Raw genomic sequence first — 15,047 nt, 5'->3', positions numbered from 1 at the left:
GGTCACCAGTGAAAACACACAATGCTGGTCACCAGCACAAACACAACGAAGGCTAGTCACCAGCAAAAACACAATGAAGGCTTGTCAACAGCAAAAACAAAACAAAGGCTGGTCACCAGCACAAACACAACGAAGGCTAGTCACCAGCAAAAACACAATGAAGGCAACAGCAAAAACATAACAAATGCTGGTCACAGGTGAAAACACAACAAAGGCTGGTCACCATTGAAAACACACACGATGCTGGTCACCAGTGAAAACACACACAATGCTGGTAACCAGCACAAACACAACAAATGCTGATTACCAGCGAAAACACAACGAAGGCTGGTCACCAGTTAAAACACATTGAAGGCTGGTCACCAGCTAAAACACATTGAAGGCTGGTCACCAGTTAAAACACAATGAAGGCTGGTCACCAGTTAAAACACAATGAAGGCTGGTCACCAGTTAAAACACATTGAAGGCTGGTCACCAGTTAAAACACATTGAAGGCTGGTCACCAGTTAAAACACAATGAAGGCTGGTCACCAGTTAAAACACAATGAAGGCTGGTCACCAGTTAAAACACATTGAAGGCTGGTCACCAGTTAAAACACAATGAAGGCTGGTCACCAGTTAAAACACATTGAAGGCTGGTCACCAGTTAAAACACATTGAAGGCTGGTCACCAGTTAAAACACAATGAAGGCTGGTCACCAGTTAAAACACATTGAAGGCTGGTCACCAGTTAAAACACATTGAAGGCTGGTCACCAGTTAAAACACATTGAAGGCTGGTCACCAGTTAAAACACATTGAAGGCTGGTCACCAGTTAAAACACATTGAAGGCTGGTCACCAGTTAAAACACAATGAAGGCTGGTCACCAGTTAAAACACATTGAAGGCTGGTCACCAGTTAAAACACATTGAAGGCTGGTCACCAGTTAAAACACAATGAAGGCTGGTCACCAGTTAAAACACAATGAAGGCTGGTCACCAGTTAAAACACATTGAAGGCTGGTCACCAGTTAAAACACATTGAAGGCTGGTCACCAGTTAAAACACATTGAAGGCTGGTCACCAGTTAAAACACATTGAAGGCTGGTCACCAGTTAAAACACATTGAAGGCTGGTCACCAGTTAAAACACATTGAAGGCTGGTCACCAGTTAAAACACATTGAAGGCTGGTCACCAGTTAAAACACAATGAAGGCTGGTCACCAGTTAAAACACATTGAAGGCTGGTCACCAGTTAAAACACATTGAAGGCTGGTCACCAGTTAAAACACATTGAAGGCTGGTCACCAGTTAAAACACATTGAAGGCTGGTCACCAGTTAAAACACATTGAAGGCTGGTCACCAGTTAAAACACATTGAAGGCTGGTCACCAGTTAAAACACATTGAAGGCTGGTCACCAGTTAAAACACAATGAAGGCTGGTCACCAGTTAAAACACATTGAAGGCTGGTCACCAGTTAAAACACATTGAAGGCTGGTCACCAGTTAAAACACATTGAAGGCTGGTCACCAGTTAAAACACATTGAAGGCTGGTCACCAGTTAAAACACATTGAAGGCTGGTCACCAGTTAAAACACATTGAAGGCTGGTCACCAGTTAAAACACATTGAAGGCTGGTCACCAGTTAAAACACAATGATGGCTGGTCACCAGTTAAAACACAATGAAGGCTGGTCACCAGTTAAAACACAATGAAGGCTGGTCACCAGTTAAAACACAATGAAGCCTGGTCACCAGTTAAAACACATTGAAGGCTGGTCACCAGTTAAAACACATTGAAGGCTGGTCACCAGTTAAAACACAATGAAGGCTGGTCACCAGTTAAAACACATTGAAGGCTGGTCACCAGTTAAAACACATTGAAGGCTGGTCACCAGTTAAAACACATTGAAGGCTGGTCACCAGTTAAAACACATTGAAGGCTGGTCACCAGTTAAAACACATTGAAGGCTGGTCACCAGTTAAAACACATTGAAGGCTGGTCACCAGTTAAAACACATTGAAGGCTGGTCACCAGTTAAAACACAATGAAGGCTGGTCACCAGTTAAAACACAATGAAGGCTGGTCACCAGTTAAAACACAATGAAGCCTGGTCACCAGTTAAAACACAATGAAGGCTGGTCACCAGTTAAAACACATTGAAGGCTGGTCACCAGTTAAAACACATTGAAGGCTGGTCACCAGTTAAAACACAATGAAGGCTGGTCACCAGTTAAAACACAATGAAGGCTGGTCACCAGTTAAAACACAATGAAGCCTGGTCACCAGTTAAAACACAATGAAGGCTGGTCACCAGTTAAAACACAATGAAGGCTGGTCACCAGTTAAAACACAATGAAGGCTGGTCACCAGTTAAACACATTGAAGGCTGGTCACCAGTTAAAACACATTGAAGGCTGGTCACCAGTTAAAACACATTGAAGGCTGGTCACCAGTTAAAACACAATGAAGCCTGGTCACCAGTTAAAACACATTGAAGGCTGGTCACCAGTTAAAACACATTGAAGGCTGGTCACCAGTTAAAACACATTGAAGGCTGGTCACCAGTTAAAACACATTGAAGGCTGGTCACCAGTTAAAACACAATGAAGGCTGGTCACCAGTTAAAACACAATGAAGGCTGGTCACCAGTTAAAACACAATGAAGCCTGGTCACCAGTTAAAACACATTGAAGGCTGGTCACCAGTTAAAACACATTGAAGGCTGGTCACCAGTTAAAACACATTGAAGGCTGGTCACCAGTTAAAACACAATGAAGGCTGGTCACCAGTTAAAACACAATGAAGGCTGGTCACCAGTTAAAACACAATGAAGGCTGGTCACCAGTTAAAACACATTGAAGGCTGGTCACCAGTTAAAACACATTGAAGGCTGGTCACCAGTTAAAACACAATGAAGGCTGGTCACCAGTTAAAACACATTGAAGGCTGGTCACCAGTTAAAACACATTGAAGGCTGGTCACCAGTTAAAACACATTGAAGGCTGGTCACCAGTTAAAACACATTGAAGGCTGGTCACCAGTTAAAACACAATGAAGGCTGGTCACCAGTTAAAACACATTGAAGCCTGGTCACCAGTTAAAACACATTGAAGGCTGGTCCCCAGTTAAAACACATTGAAGGCTGGTCACCAGTTAAAACACAATGAAGGCTGGTCACCAGTTAAAACACATTGAAGGCTGGTCACCAGTTAAAACACATTGAAGGCTGGTCACCAGTTAAAACACATTGAAGGCTGGTCACCAGTTAAAACACAATGAAGGCTGGTCACCAGTTAAAACACATTGAAGGCTGGTCACCAGTTAAAACACAACAAATGCGGAGGACATTTTTTTTTTTTCAAGAATGGACCTATTTACAGGGAGTACCAGTACTAGATCAATGTGGGTCTATATAAAGGAGTACCAGTACTAGATCAATGTAGAGCTATGTACAGGGAGTACCAGATCAATGTAGAGCTATATACAGGGAGTACCAGATCAATGTAGAGATATATACAGGGAGTACCAGATCAATGTGGGTCTATATAAAGGGAGTACCAGTACCAGATCAGTGTGGAGTTATATATTTTTTAAGCTAGTTGAGAACAAGTTCTCATTTACAACTTTACAACTGTTTGAGGTTGTGGACAGGTGTCTTTTATACTGATAACAAGTTCAAACAGGTGCCATTAATACAGGTAACGAGTGGAGGACAGAGGAGCCTCTTAAAGAAGAAGTTACAGGTCTGTGAGAGCCAGAAATCTTGCTTGTTTGTAGGTGACCAAATACTTATTTTCCACCATAATTTGCAAATTAATTCATTAAAAATCCTACAATATGATTTTCTGGATTTTTTTTCTCATTTTGTCTGTCATAGTTGAAGTGTACCTATGATGAAAATTACAGGCCTCTCTCATCTTTTTAAGTGGGAGAACTTGCACAATTGGTGGCTGACTAAATACATTTTTGCCCCACTGTATATACAGGGAGTACCAGAACCAGATCAACGTGGAGTTATATACAGGGAGTACCAATACCAGATCAATGTGGAGTTATATACAGGGAGTACCAATACCAGATCAATGTGGAGCTATATACAGGGAGTACCAGTACCAGATCTATGTGGAGCTATATACAGGGAGTACCAATACCAGATCAATGTGGAGCTATATACAGGGAGTACCAGTACCAGATCTATGTGGAGCTATATACAGGGAGTACCAATACCAGATCAATGTGGAGCTATATACAGGGAGTACCAGTACCAGATCTATGTGGAGCTATATACAGGAAGTACCAGTACCAGATCAATGTGGAGCTATATACAGGGAGTACCAGTACCAGATCTATGTGGAGCTATATACAGGAAGTACCAGTACCAGATCTATGTGGAGCTATATACAGGGAGTACCAGTACCAGATCTATGTGGAGCTATATACAGGGAGTACCAATACCAGATCAATGTGGAGCTATATACAGGAAGTACCAGTACCAGATCAATGTGGAGCTATATACAGGGAGTACCAGTACCAGATCAATGTGGAGCTATATACAGGGAGTACCAGATCAATGTGGAGTTATATACAGGGAGTACCAGTACCAGATCAATGTGGAGTTATATACAGGGAGTACCAGTACCAGATCAATGTGGAGTTATATACAGGGAGTACCAATACCAGATCAATGTGGAGCTATATACAGGAAGTACCAGTACCAGATAAATGTGGAGCTATATACAGGGAGTACCAGTACCAGATCAATGTGGAGCTATATACAGGGAGTACCAATGCCAGATCAATGTGGAGCTATATACAGGGAGTACCAGTACCAGATCAATGTGGAGCTATATACAGGGAGTACCAGATCAATGTGGAGTTATATACAGGGAGTACCAGTACCAGATCAATGTGGAGCTATATACAGGAAGTACCAGATCAATGTGGAGTTATATACAGGGAGTACCAGTACCAGATCAATGTGGTGGTATATACAGGGAGTACCAGTACCAGATCAAAGTGCAGAGGTACAATGTAATTGAGGTAGATATGTCTATGAAGGCAGGGTAAAGTGACTAGGCATCAGGATAGATTATAATAAGAGTAAAATAAAGAACGGAGTAGCAGCAGCATGTGATGAGTGTAAAGGTGTGTGTGTTTGTGTTGTGTCGGTATACGTATGTAGTGTATGTGTGTGGGTTTTGTGTGAGATTGCCATTGTAGTGTGTGTGTGTGTGTCTAGTATGTATTGCATATATCATCTTGTGAGTGTGTAATTTCATTGAAATGACATAGAAACAACATTGATACAACCTGTCTGTGCCTAGTGGGTAGGATCAGTGCAGATAGACTGTGTAACCATTAATGAACTATTTAGCAGTATTATGGCTTGGTGGTAGAAGCTGTCTTGGAGCCTGTTGTTCCGAGAGCAGATGCTCCCGTCCGTACCTTTGGCAATTTTTCAGGCCTTCCTCTGACACCGCATGATATGGAGGTCCTGAATGGCAGGGAGCTTGGCCCCAGTGACGTACTGGAGCACTCGAGGGTGGTGCATTTACCATACCAAGTGGTGATACAGCCAATCAAGATGCTCTCGATGGTGCAGCTGTAGAACTTTTTGAGGATCTGAGGGCTCATGCCAAATCTTTTCAGACTCCTGAGGGGGAAGAGGCGTCGTAGTGCCCTCTACACGACTGTGTGGAATATGTTAAGTCCTAAGCTCCGTTGATATGGATGGGGGCGTCCTCATGTAGATTGTGTTTAAACAAACTTTCAAAAATGGAAATACGATTTTTCACTTCAAAGTAAAAGACTAAATTATAAAAAATGTAAATTAATTTCGTTGGAAGCAATTATTGTCCTTTACTCTGTAATGTATCTCACCTGTGGTGCCTTTCAGGTGCCTACGGGTGCCTACAGGGTAACACCTGTGGTGCCTTTCAGGTGCCTACGGGTGCCTACAGGGTGCCTACAGGGTGCCAATATATCAGACCTCAACTGTATTCTGTAAAAATACTTTCAATGGAGATTCAACATTGAGCGTGCCAGTCCAGGAGTACGCTTAATCTGGGCCGTGGAAATCAACACAGACAAACATCATTCATATTATTTTTATTGGGCCATCGGGAAAAATGTTGATTTTCCATCTGAGCAATAATCGTTGCACACACGCACACACGCACGCACGCACGCACACACACACACACACAGAGCTCAGGGATTTGGTCAGTCTGAGAGAGCAGAGCTGCAGCTAATGAGATGACAAGATGCTAATCCATAGGGCTAATGCTAATGCTAAAGCTCTAAGTCACACACACACACGGCCACCTGCTCATCTTGGGCTCAGAGAGAGAGTTAGAGAGCGAGACAGAAGAGAGGAAGTGATAGAATGAGTGTGAGAGAGGAAAGAAGGGAATGAAGGAGAGGTGTATAAGAGGAGGAGCAGTATGAAGCAGGTAGAGTCAGGTGCGGAAGAGAGGTGTATAAGAGGAGGAGCAGTATGAAGCAGGTGGAGTCAGGTGCGGAAGAGAGGTGTACAAGAGGAGGAGCAGTATGAAGCAGGTAGAGTCAGGTGCGGAAGAGAGGTGTATAAGAGGAAGAGCAGTATGAAGCAGGTAGAGTCAGGTGTGGAGGAGAAGAGCAGTAGAGTACAACAGGACTCATAAAGGTAAGACACTATAGAGTATATCCCATGGTTGGGAAAGAGTGAGTTTTCGTGAGTACAGGTTGATTTCCACGGCCCAGATTAACCATACTCCTGGACTAGATGGCACGCTCAATATTGACTCTCCATTGAAAGTATCTTAGTCCGGGAATACAGTTGCGGTCAAATATTTTGACACCCTTGTATTTTAAAATGCAATGGCTCCTGAGTGGCGCAGCGGTCTAAGGCACTGCATACGTTACTACAGACCCTCGAATCTAGGCTGTATCACAACCAGCCGTGATTGGGAGTCCCATAGGGCGGCGCACAATTGGCCCAGCGCCGTCCGGGTTAGGCGGTCATTTTAAATAAGAATTTGTTCTTAACTGACTTGCCTGGTTGAATTGAGAAGAATGTTTAGTTTTTTCTTTCAAAACTGGTTGAATGGCGATGTTTTACCCTGTAGGCACCTGAAACATACCACAGGTGAGATGCATTACACAGTAAAGGACAATAAGTTCTTCCAAACAAATGTATTTTCATTTTTTAAAATTTAGTTTGAAAGGTTTTTACTTTGAAGTGAAAAATCTTAATTTCAATTAAAAATATATATATTTCTTGGTCCTGTGCAGTTGTAAATCAAACAAAGTCTTTAAATGTCAACGTATTTTAAAAATAAATAGTGAACCAAGCAAGGGTGCAAACATATTTAACCTCATCTGTATGTTTAATCTGTGTGTGTGAAACTGGCCTTAGGCATTTGTAAGGTGAGGTCAGTTTGTGCGAGAGAGACAGGAGACAGAGGGGATGTGTGGGTTGGATTGAGGACAGATTTGGATGTGTGTTGTGTGTGTTTTTCTCTCCAATAGCAGGCAGTTTGACTGGGTTTTTGAAAGCTTCTCAGCTATCTGGAAGGTTTAATACACCCACAAACACACTGTCTGGCACAGACACAGGACACAGGACACAGGACACAGACACAGACACAGGACACAGGACAAACACACTGTCTGGCACAGACACAGGACACAGGACACAGACCACAGGACACAGGACACAGGACACAGGACACAGGACACAGGACACAGGACACAGGACTCAGGACACAGGACACAGGACACAGGACACAGGACACAGGACAAACACTCAGTAGGCGTGGTCATGTGGCTTTGTATTTTTTCAACTCATCGCTAACTCAATCATAGGATCCAGAGAGATAAACTTAGTTGAATTGTTTTCCATGAGCCTATTGTTATTCTCCTCTTCTGCTGGTCCATGCTGGTCAGTGCTTGTTGGATGCTGTTCAAGGTGGTTTGACTAGCATTGTTTAATGCTGGGCATGCACTATACAACTTCTAAAATCTTAACTTAGACGTGCTCACATTTCCCCGTTTCATTCTGTTTATCCTCAACCCCAGGACGTGGGTGCTCACATTTCCCCATTTCATTCTGTTTATCCTCAACCCCAGGACGTGGGTGCTCACATTTCCTCATTTCATTCTGTTTATCCTCAACCCCAGGACGTGGGTGCTCACATTTCCCCATTTCATTCTGTTTATCCTCAACCCCAGGACGTGGGTGCTCACATTTCCCCATTTCATTCTGTTTATCCTCAACCCCAGGACGTGGGTGCTCACATTTCCTCATTTCATTCTGTTTATCCTCAACCCCAGGACGTGGGTGCTCACATTTCCCCATTTCATTCTGTTTATCCTCAACCCCAGGACGTGGGTGCTCACATTTCCCCATTTCATTCTGTTTATCCTCAACCCCAGGACGTGGGTGCTCACATTTCCTCATTTCATTCTGTTTATCCTCAACCCCAGGACGTGGGTGCTCACATTACACAATCATTTTCTAGTTGAACTTGCCCTGCGTTTCTTGGTTGTCATGGGAACAAAAATGCAAACAGTAAGCTGCTTTATTAGTGTGAAGACATTATTACTGTGGAAAAAAAAGATAAAACTCAACTCTGGACATGTTAGTTGGATATGAGGGTCTAGGTGGTCAAGCTGATCTGACCAGCATGGTCTAGCTGGCAGACCAGCCTTCCTTGTGTTTTTGCTGGCAGACCAGCCTTCCTTGTGTTTTTGCTGGTGACCAGCCTTCGTTGTGTTTTTGCTGGTGACTAGCCTTCACTGTGTTTTTGCTGGTGACTAGCCTTCACTGTGTTTTTGCTGGTGACCAGCTTTCCTTGTGTTTTTGCTGGTGACCAGCCTTCGTTGTGTTTTTGCTGGTGACTAGCCTTCACTGTGTTTTGGACACTGGAGACCAGCATAAGCTAAAGAAAACCCAACATCAAGTCACAAACTGGCTAGCAAAGTGATGTATAATTACAATTGAAATCCTAAAGTGGATCTCCATAATCTGCATTTAGAATGGCTGCCACAGTTTGAAAGGTACATGAATGAGACTACCTAAACTGGAACAACCATTTCAGTAACGGGTGTAATAAATCCAACTACAGATGGGATTGGGTTTAGAAAAATGTACGTTATTTATGTTTTTGTGGCATAACATCCAAAGCCTTGTTTCGCCGAACAACCACCTGATTGCTTTGGTATTGGTTTCGGGTCAAAGACAAAAATGCTACTCTGCGCACGTGCTATGGGGTGTCATCTATAATAATTTGGCTGCTCTAAATTATTTTGACCAGCAGGTGCCACTAGCGTACACTGTGTTGATCAGTATCGAGTAATGAATCTATTTTCAACGCAATTGGTTGGAAAGCCTTAACTGTTGGAAGCTTGGCTTCCCCATCACCAGTGAATGGGCAAGAAAAAAATATTGAAGTGCCTCTGAACGAGGTAGTAAATGCCAGGCGCACCGGTTTGAGTGTGTCAAGAACTGCAATGCTGCTGTGTTTTTCACGCTCAACAGTTTCCAGTGTGTATCAAGAATGGTCCACCACCCAAGGACACCCAGCCAATTGACACAACTTGGCACAACCACAACCAAAAACACAGCGGCTAGTCACCAGCAAAAACACAACGAAGGCTGTTCCCCAGGGAAAAGACAATGAAGGGAGAGAGAGGAAGAGAGAGAGACAGAAGGGAGAGGAAGTGGCCACCTGTTAGGGCTAAATGATCTCTTAACTCTAACTCAATCCTACGTTTTACTAAATAATCGAATAATCTGGACCCTGTAATCTTATTACCGGAAGTTAATCTGTCTGTGTCTGTGTGTGTGTGTGTGTGTGTTTGTGTGTTACGAGAGAGTAAGAGAAGAGTCAGGGAGCATCTGACAGGAAGGGTTTATGAAAGAAGAGAAAGACAGGGAGTAGAGGGAAAGAAATTAAAGAAAGAAAGAATTAATCTGAGTAGAACAAAAAACCAGGCCACTGCTGGAAGACGCATTGATTAATCCCTTCTTCCCATTTGTCAGTGTTGTTGCCATGGCGAGGCGCTGGCGTCCGTCATCGGACCACTTCCCCCCTGCCAGCTGCCATTTTGGGTCAACAGGTGGATTCAGGACAAAGATAAATGAAGGGGGAGAAGAAGAGGAAGAACGCTCGCCCATCTACTCTCTCTCCAAGAGCTCCATGGACATAGTCATGGCAACCGGACACCAGCATCTGCTAGATCCGGCCTGGGCAAAACTGGAGCTGAGACATAGCGCCAGCCATAACACACACTCCTCCCCAAACACACAAACACCAAAGCTCACACAGCAGCAGCCATACAGACAACACACACCCTCACACACGTCTCAAAACATACACGGGCACGGATCTCCCCTTGGCAACGAGCGTGTGGAGAGTTGGAGTGTGTGTAGTGGTGGCAGCACGCCAGAGACGGTCATGTGGAAGGGAGGGGCCTCCCGCCCCTGGATTATAACTGAGGAGAGCCCCTGCGTCCCGTACTTCACTCGCTGCTCCAAACTGGCGTCAGAGTCTCAGTCTTCCTCACCCCTAACTGTAACCTCACCCTTTACCTCACCTCTAAACACACCCACAACACTACAATCATGCCACACCCTACAATACATACCATCACACCTAACTGTAGACACACCCCATCAGACACACACACCCTCACCTGTGTCCTCACCCCTACCTTTAATATCCTCCCTACCCACAACTCCACCTTTAACCTCACTTCTACCCTCACCCCTACCTTCACCCCTACCCTCACCTGTAACCTCACCCCTACCTGTAACCTCACCCCTACCCTCACCTGTAACCTCACCCCTACCCTCACCTGTAACCTCACCCCTACCTGTAACCTCACCCCTACCCTCACCTGTAACCTCACCCCTACCTATAACCTCACCCCTACCCTCACCTGTAACCTCACCCCTACCTGTAACCTCACCCCTACCCTCACCTGTAACCTCACCTCTGCCCTCACCCCTACTTGTAACCTCACCCCTACACTCACCCCTACCTGTAACCTCACCCCTACCTGTAACCTCACCCCTACCTGTAACCTCACCTCTACCTGTAACCTCACCCCTACCTGTAACCTCACCTGTAACCTCACCCCTACCTGTAACCTCACCCCTAGCCTCATCCCTGACACATAAAGGATGCCCACCAAATCCTTACACAGACGAGGCTCGTTCCCCCCACAAGCATTCCTCTTCCCCCTACCCCTTCCCCTCTCCTTCCTGTAGAGGTCAAGGTGAGGAAGGTCTAGTGGAGAGGGGCAACAATGAGCTGGTCCCACCCCAGCCAGGGTGCACCAGTGTGGGGACATGCTATGGAGAGAAGCCCCCTATCCTGAATGCAAAACCCAGTCCCAGTCCTAACAATAACACACATCCCCTGGGTGTTAGCCTGGGCAGCCCTGTACAGCAGCAAGATGTGGGGATGGACTGTTGGGTGTTTTTCCCGAGCCCACCATCTCACCTGGCGTTGTCATGGTTACAGAGGCGCACTTGTCCATCTGACCGAGGTCAGAGGTCGGTGGCTTTAGTCTCCTCCCTCAGTGACTCGCGATTGGATGGCTGCCACCGCTGCTGCTATAACTCTGCCCACTCAGGAGTCATGAACTTGATGACGTCATCACCCCAGGGGTCAGGGTTCAAGGATGAGGGGACGATGACATCACAGAGGGAGCTGGTTGAGGTAGGGGTGCAGGCGGGGTCACCTCTAGGGTCAAAGTTCAACTTTAGATCAAAGTCCTTCCAGAGCTCCATAAAGGATCATGGGTCGGACAGTAATCTGGGGTCCCCCCCTCGGTCCCACTCCTACATTGGCTACAACTCTTATCTAGGTTCACAGTCAATCTTGGGGTCCCCTCCAGGGTCAAGGTTGAACCTGAGGTCATCGCTTGGCTCCCACTCCAACCTGATGTTGCCTTCTTCCAGTATGTTCTGTCTGGACAGCCCTGGAGAGGAGAGTGAGGAGGGGGTGAAGTGGGAGGAGAGCAGCTCTCCCCCGCTGGGGGAGATGGGGAGGAGGAGGTCCTGTCTGAAGGTGGTGGTACAGGAGGAGGAGAGGAGGAGGAGTGGAGAGAGGGATCACAGCAAGAGGAGGAGTAGTATGAAACAGGTGCAGTGGGATGAAGATGGACTGACCTGGGATGTTTACGGAGCCTCCCTGGACCCAGAGGTGCTCAGCTCAGCCTTACAGGTGTGTGTAGGTGTGTGTGTGTTAACCCTGTGTGGTTTCCATCCCTACAGATGTGTGTGTGTGTAGCTCGACTATTTAAGTGATGGTTTCTATATGTTAAAATGTTTCTCTAATCTTATTGTGTCTTCCAGAAACACCTACAACTCCTGACCAGGACAGACAGCACAAACACAGAAACCACTTCCAAGACCAAAACCAAGTCAAGGGTTAAGATCATGTCTAAGACCAAAAACCCTCCCATGGAAACCACTACCACGTCAACCCCTGTTATGACAACCAAGCTCAAGACCGCTTCTATGGAAACCGCTACCACGTCAACCCCTGTCACAAACAAAAGAAAGGCCAGTTTCATGGCAACTTCCCCAATGGCAACCCTTGTCACACCCTTATCGATTAATAGCATGGCGACTGCTGCTATAGAGACTGAGACTGACACTAAAGGAGAGGGAGACAGAGAGGGAGATAGAAAGCGAGGAGAGGTAGAGAGAGAAGGAGATGTACAGAGAGAAGCAGAGGGAGAAAGAAAGGGAGAGAGAGAAGGAGAGGTAAAGAGAGGAGAGGAGGACGGAGAAGGTACAGAGGAGGAGGGGACACCGGTGCTGTCTCGTAAGTCGTCATCCCGTGAGAGTGGGTGGCGCAGAAAGAAGAGTGGAGGAGTGATCAGGTCACTAAAGCGATGCATTCGCTCCTCAAACCCCAATGACTAACACTGGAAGCACACCCAGAAGGTGGACATTCTCCCATTATAAGACTAACCGATGACTGCATAGGACTAACACAGGGGGGTTGGTGGGGTTCAGTCTGAAAGGGAAAAGAGTCATCGTATAGCCCCAACACTGGAGTCCATCTGTATTGCCCCAACACTGGAGTCCATCTGTAAATACCTAACACTGGAGTCCATCTGTAAATACCTAACACTGGAGTCCATCTGTATTGCCCTAACACTGGAGTCCATCTGTATTGCCCTAACACTGGAGTCCATCTGTATTGCCCCAACACTGGAGTCCATCTGTATTGCCCTAACACTGGAGTCCATCTGTATTGCCCCAACACTGGAGTCCATCTGTATTGCCTAACACTGGAGTCCATCTGTAAATACCTAACACTGGAGTCCATCTGTATTGCCCTAACACTGGAGTCCATCTGTAAATACCTAACACTGGAGTCCATCTGTATTGCCTAACACTGGAGTCCATCTGTATTGCCCTAACACTGGAGTCCATCTGTATTGCCCTAACACTGGAGTCCATCTGTATTGCCTAACACTGGAGTCCATCTGTATTGCCCTAACACTGGAGTCCATCTGTAAATACCTAACACTGGAGTCCATCTGTATTGCCCTAACACTGGAGTCCATCTGTATTGCCCTAACACTGGAGTCCATCTGTATTGCCCTAACACTGGAGTCCATCTGTATTGCCCTAACACTGGAGTCCATCTGTAAATACCTAACACTGGAGTCCATCTGTAAATACCTAACACTGGAGTCCATCTGTAAATACCTAACACTGGAGTCCATCTGTATTGCCCTAACACTGGAGTCCATCTGTATTGCCCCAACACTGGAGTCCATCTGTATTGCCCCAACACTGGAGTCCATCTGTATTGCTCCAACACTGGAGTCCATCTGTATTGCCCTAACACTGGAGTCCATCTGTATAAACCTGGACTCCGTACTGATGTAGTGTAGTTTTTAGCTACTTAATATTTTTGTTGTTACCTCAAACAAAATGTATTTCTGTTGGTATTCAAATGCATCTGCCAGTAGGTAAAACAAGTTTTGGCTTTTTAATAGAAGAGATACTACTTGGGTTCAGGGCTGCAATAACAGGTCCAGGATTCATTGTTTTGTTATTGATCAGTTACTGCCTAACTGCAGAGTATTACAATACGTGTGGGAATGTGAATGTATGGATGCTATGGTTGATTATAAAGAATCTCCAATGGAAAAAAACTGTCATGTATTAAATAATCTGGTCAAAACAACTATTGTCACTTTCATATGTATACTCTATGTATTCTCTGCACTATACATATACAGCACACTCCCTCACCCTCTCAAAATAAACACACAGGCACTCACAGACCGTGTGTAAACTTGGTGAACCATGGTGGTGTGAGTGAGTCTATACTATACATGTTCAGTTCATTCAGGCCCTGTGTAGTGCCACTGTTCAGATGAGCAGGCACATTCCCTGTCTTTCACCGTAGTGAAGGCCTGAAAACTCACCTCGCTAGCTGCTTCTACTGTTGTCATATCTCACTGTTCACGAACAAACACGGTAGTTGTATGTATCATGTAGAGTAACAAAGCTCTCGCTCTCTCTCTTTTTACATCATGCCCCCTGTGGGATGAAAGTGGTAGAGTCTTGGGCCTAGTTGCAGGCCAAACTTATATAGGATGACTTCATCCATCCACAGCCCTAGGGAGGTTCGGATGAATTTAATGTCATCTATTTCCAATAAAGTGGTTTTGTATTTTATTGGATAGGTTACAGAGGTTAACTGGTGCCGATTTATAGTTAAGGAAATGTTTAGATAAGTAAAAGTAAGCCTTGTGAGGGAGATTATTTAAGCAATAAGGCCCGGGGAGATGTAGTGCATGGACAATATACCACGCCTAAAGGCTGTTCTTAGGCACGATGCAACGCGGAGTTATAAACTGGTTACCAACGTAATGAAAGCAGTAAAAATAAGTGTTTTGTCATACCCATGGTATACGGTCTGATATACCATTTCTCTCAGCCAATCAGCATTCAGGGCTCAAACCTCCCAGTTTATAATTACAAGTAATGGGGTATAATAGCTTGTAGGCATGAATGGGTAGAGTGATGATCTAATTAATTGT

General features: G+C 45.2%; 1 protein-coding gene across 1 annotated transcript; it reads left to right on the top strand.

The window, feature by feature from the left end:
• Positions 1-6,330: 6,330 nt before the first annotated feature.
• On the top strand, positions 6,331-14,281 carry LOC149976546 (uncharacterized). The gene is made up of 3 exons (XM_090201880.1): positions 6,331-6,648; positions 10,009-12,199; positions 12,331-14,281. Exons 2-3 carry the CDS (start codon positions 10,019-10,021, stop codon positions 12,904-12,906), a joined length of 2,757 nt encoding a protein of 918 aa, XP_090058006.1. The 5' UTR covers positions 6,331-6,648; positions 10,009-10,018; the 3' UTR covers positions 12,907-14,281.
• The last annotated feature ends 766 nt before the right edge of the window (positions 14,282-15,047 follow it).

This window comes from Oncorhynchus mykiss, chromosome 16 (genome assembly GCF_057628025.1).
Source record: "Oncorhynchus mykiss isolate SJ-2025 chromosome 16, ASM5762802v1, whole genome shotgun sequence".
In the NCBI taxonomy this organism is placed as follows: Eukaryota; Metazoa; Chordata; class Actinopteri; order Salmoniformes; family Salmonidae; genus Oncorhynchus; species Oncorhynchus mykiss.
The sequence above is the reverse complement of the archived record's forward strand: the minus strand, read 5'-3'. Positions and strand labels throughout refer to the sequence as shown.

Coding starts and splice junctions, on each gene's coding strand:
- LOC149976546 (XM_090201880.1), top strand. CDS start 10,019: ATGGCGAGGCGCTGGCGTCCGTCATCGGACCACTTCCCCCCTGCCAGC. Junction 12,200..12,330: donor TGCTCAGCTCAGCCTTACAG/GTGTGTGTAGGT, acceptor TGTGTCTTCCAG/AAACACCTACAACTCCTGAC.